At 38.1% G+C, this 3387-nt stretch overlaps 1 protein-coding gene across 1 annotated transcript in view; it reads left to right on the top strand.

The window, feature by feature from the left end:
* The window catches only part of LOC106937647 (hydrocephalus-inducing protein-like), an 86399-nt gene that overhangs the window by 31785 nt on the left and 51227 nt on the right, over window positions 1-3387 (top strand). Inside the window, 2 exon segments of the mRNA XM_015019269.1 lie at window positions 668-760; window positions 942-1162. Coding sequence (XP_014874755.1) covers window positions 668-760; window positions 942-1162 — 314 coding nt within the window.

Genomic DNA, 3387 nt, shown 5'->3' with positions numbered 1-3387 from the left:
GCAGCACGGCAGAGACTAGCACACAGCTAAGTACCGGTAGCAACTGATTAACGGAACTAACATGCAAGCAAACACAATCCGGGACTTAGCAGTACGACCGGAGAGCAATACAGCTTGACGCAATCCAGGACTTAGCAGTACGACCGGAGAGCGATACAAGTATGACAAACAAAGACAAGGACCCGACGAAGAACACAGAGACAGGTGAGTTTAAATACACATGGAGGGTAATCAGGTAAGAAGACACACCTGGGGGACAATCAACGGGGAGGACAGGACAGAGACTCACAGGAAACAGGGCTGAACACAGAAAACTCAAAAATAAACACACAAAAACACGGATCCTGACAGTTTGGAACCACAGTCAACAGTGTAGCATGTAGTCTCAGGAAAATCAAAAAGATTCAATGTAACTTTTCCTTAAGTACTGAGAATTTTATTTTTCTACTGTGCTATGATTCATCAAAAATAACCAGGAGTAAAGATAAAATTGTATGAAACTCATGTTGGTAGTGCTTGGTGGTTTTTAGTTGTGAGGAACAACTGAAAAACGTAATACTTTTCAGTTGGTTTTCTACAAAACCTGTCAGCCATAAAACTTACTGGATGTTGTATTTTATACCTTTGTTTTTTTGTATTAAAATAAATGGTCTCTTCTTTTTCCCAGGTTTTGGTTTTAGAGGACAAGGGTCAATCTGAGTTCTGGGTTTGCTTTGATCCATCTTTCTGTACGGACTTAATGCACCGTATTGTGGATGAAGTAAGTCTGATGTTGATAATGCTTTGAAGTAAAACAATTTTAAGTATGAGACTGTTTTTTATTTTATTTTTATTTTTTTATTTTTATTGTTTTACTTTTTTGTCACATTTAAATATTTATATACTGAAATGACATCGATAGTACTGAAATAACTAAATATTTTTCCTTCTTCGCCTCATAGACGCTTACAATCAATTACTTGGACCTCCCACAACAAGAATGTGTGAAGTTGTATGCTGAGGTCCACTTTCCGAACGTCATGTTTTCTTCAACCATTGTGGACTTTGGTTGCTTGCAAAACTGCTCAGAGATCAAGAGAAGGATAACAATGACCAACTGCTTTCAGCTGCCGGTGTGCTACAACTGGGCTTTTATGGAGTACCAAAAACGTCCTCATAGGAGGTATGAGGGTTGGTGTTTTAAGTGAAAACATCCTCTGTTTTCTGTTGTACTGTAAACATTTCAACTATCTACTATCATAACTTTAGCCATGAAGGGTGATAAGTGGTGAGTTGCAGAGTTTATACCCATGTATAGTCTAAAATGTTTACATGCATCCATTCATCATTATTGTCATATTAATAAGAGCTTTTAATGCGCTTTTTTTTTTCAGGGTGAAGCCATATTTGACCAATATATCTTAAGTGTTTGCTTTTTTATTCAACTTGTGGCACTCCTGAGGTGTCTCTGCTTTGATGGCAACCTGCGGGTCGTCTGGATCGTTGGTTGTATCGTCTCTCATTTTACTCCTGACAATATTTCATAGATTCTCTATAGAGATCAGGTCAGGCTAGTTTGCTGCCCACTCAAACTTATTAATAGGTGGCTGAGTTGAGTTTGGAGTTCAGAAAATGTCAGGAGATTACATGGCACCATAACTGTGAAAACTTGACATTGACTTGTTTTAGCAGTTAATTAGTTGGCTGTAACACCACAGTTTGCATAACGTTTATACAATGATGTCATTTTTTATGACATTGGGTTTGCTTCATGTGTAGGCTATGATCATCAAAATTACAGGGAAAACGAAGGCTTGAATTTTTCACTGTTTATACTGAATCTGTCTGAGTCACACTTTTTCATGTGTGACAAACTGTTGAGGTTTTTCATGATTTTTAGCTGCACCTGCAGTTTTCTTTTGTTATTGTTATAGCTGCTCTATACAAATACATGGTAAATGTAAGTTTATCTGTAGGATCTACTTGTTTTTGGAACCAGAACATATTTTAGTTAGTTACTGAAAAGATGAGATTCCATGCATTAAATCTGTCCACTGGGATGCTTCAGTACCAAGCTATACATTTAACCCCACTGAACTGAACTGAGCCAAAGCCATTATAAATTCTCTGGGGAAGACACATTTACTGATGGTGTGCTTTATAAACTTTACAGTGTGCCTCTTTCAGGCCTCTGCTTTGGCTCTTCTGGAATAACTGTGAATACTGTAGTAGTCTACTTGTGGCCTTGAACCAAATAACTAATAGCTCTGCAAGATTTATCACCCTCAATCAGCTTTTTCCCCTCAACCTCTTCCATCTATTGGTATTCTTTCGTTTCCATCTTTCCCTTTCTTCTCCTCGCAGGGCTTTACATTGCTTATTTCTCTCTTTTTTTCTCTGCCTCTCTCTTCTCTGCCTATGTGTCTCTTTAATACTTTAACCTCATCCAATCCCTCTTCTCTTACCCACACTTTCCCTCTCTTAAAAACCATCCTCGTGGGTCGTCATGCCAATTAAATGTAGACCTCACCTCTGTAAAATCTCTTTCTCTCACACAAAACCTGCGTTATCTTGCCATGTTCAGCTAATTACATCGCTGTCAGTAATTACACCGCAGTTCTCTGAGATGGGATCGTCTGTAAGGCAAACTCTTTTATCCGAGCAACATATATATGCAGTATAGCACATATAGATCCTGCAGTGTGTCCATCTGGAAAACCTTCAGCAAGACAGGACAAGAAAACATACTTTTTTGTCTATTTTTAATCAGATTACTGATATAACTGGCTAGTCAGTGAAACAAGTAACTTAAGGAAGCACCATGCTAAAGCCAGTGTGTTCGGGGGAACCAAGGGTCTTCATCTCCAGTCCATAAAGGACATTTTGGGCCATCCAGGTCCTACAACTTTTAGATGTGTCCCTGGTCCAACACACCTGAATCAAAAGGCTGAATTGCCTCCTCAGTATGAAGTGAGGTTCTCCAGAGTCCTGCTAATGACATGATTATTTGACTCAGACGAATTGAAGCAGAGACGCAGCTTATGGTTGCAGAACACAGGCCCTTGAGGACTAGAGTGTAAGACCCCTGATGTAAATAAACTGTTTTGCTGCCAGAATTTGCAGATTTATTCCATTTTTGACTTGCTTGAAAAAGCAGTAGGAAGAAAAACAATATTTTCTTATAAGTGGCCACATATAGTCTTAATCTTGTAAATGTCCCAGATGTTTTTTTTTTGTTTTTTTTTTAACTGATATCCTGCAAAAATGTGACATACTTTTCTCTAATGTGTGACTGCCAAGCCAGAAATGAGGCTGGAGCAACAGTCTTCTTTTTTTTTTTTTTTTTTTTTTTTTTTTTCATTTTTTGGAAAAAAAAAAAAATTCACCCAGGCTTTTTGGGCTTTTAAA

Source organism: Poecilia latipinna, unplaced genomic scaffold (assembly GCF_001443285.1).
Source record: "Poecilia latipinna isolate Pla-1442-1.1 unplaced genomic scaffold, P_latipinna-1.0 Scaffold2399, whole genome shotgun sequence".
NCBI classification, from domain to species: domain Eukaryota; kingdom Metazoa; phylum Chordata; class Actinopteri; order Cyprinodontiformes; family Poeciliidae; genus Poecilia; species Poecilia latipinna.
The sequence above is the reverse complement of the archived record's forward strand: the minus strand, read 5'-3'. Positions and strand labels throughout refer to the sequence as shown.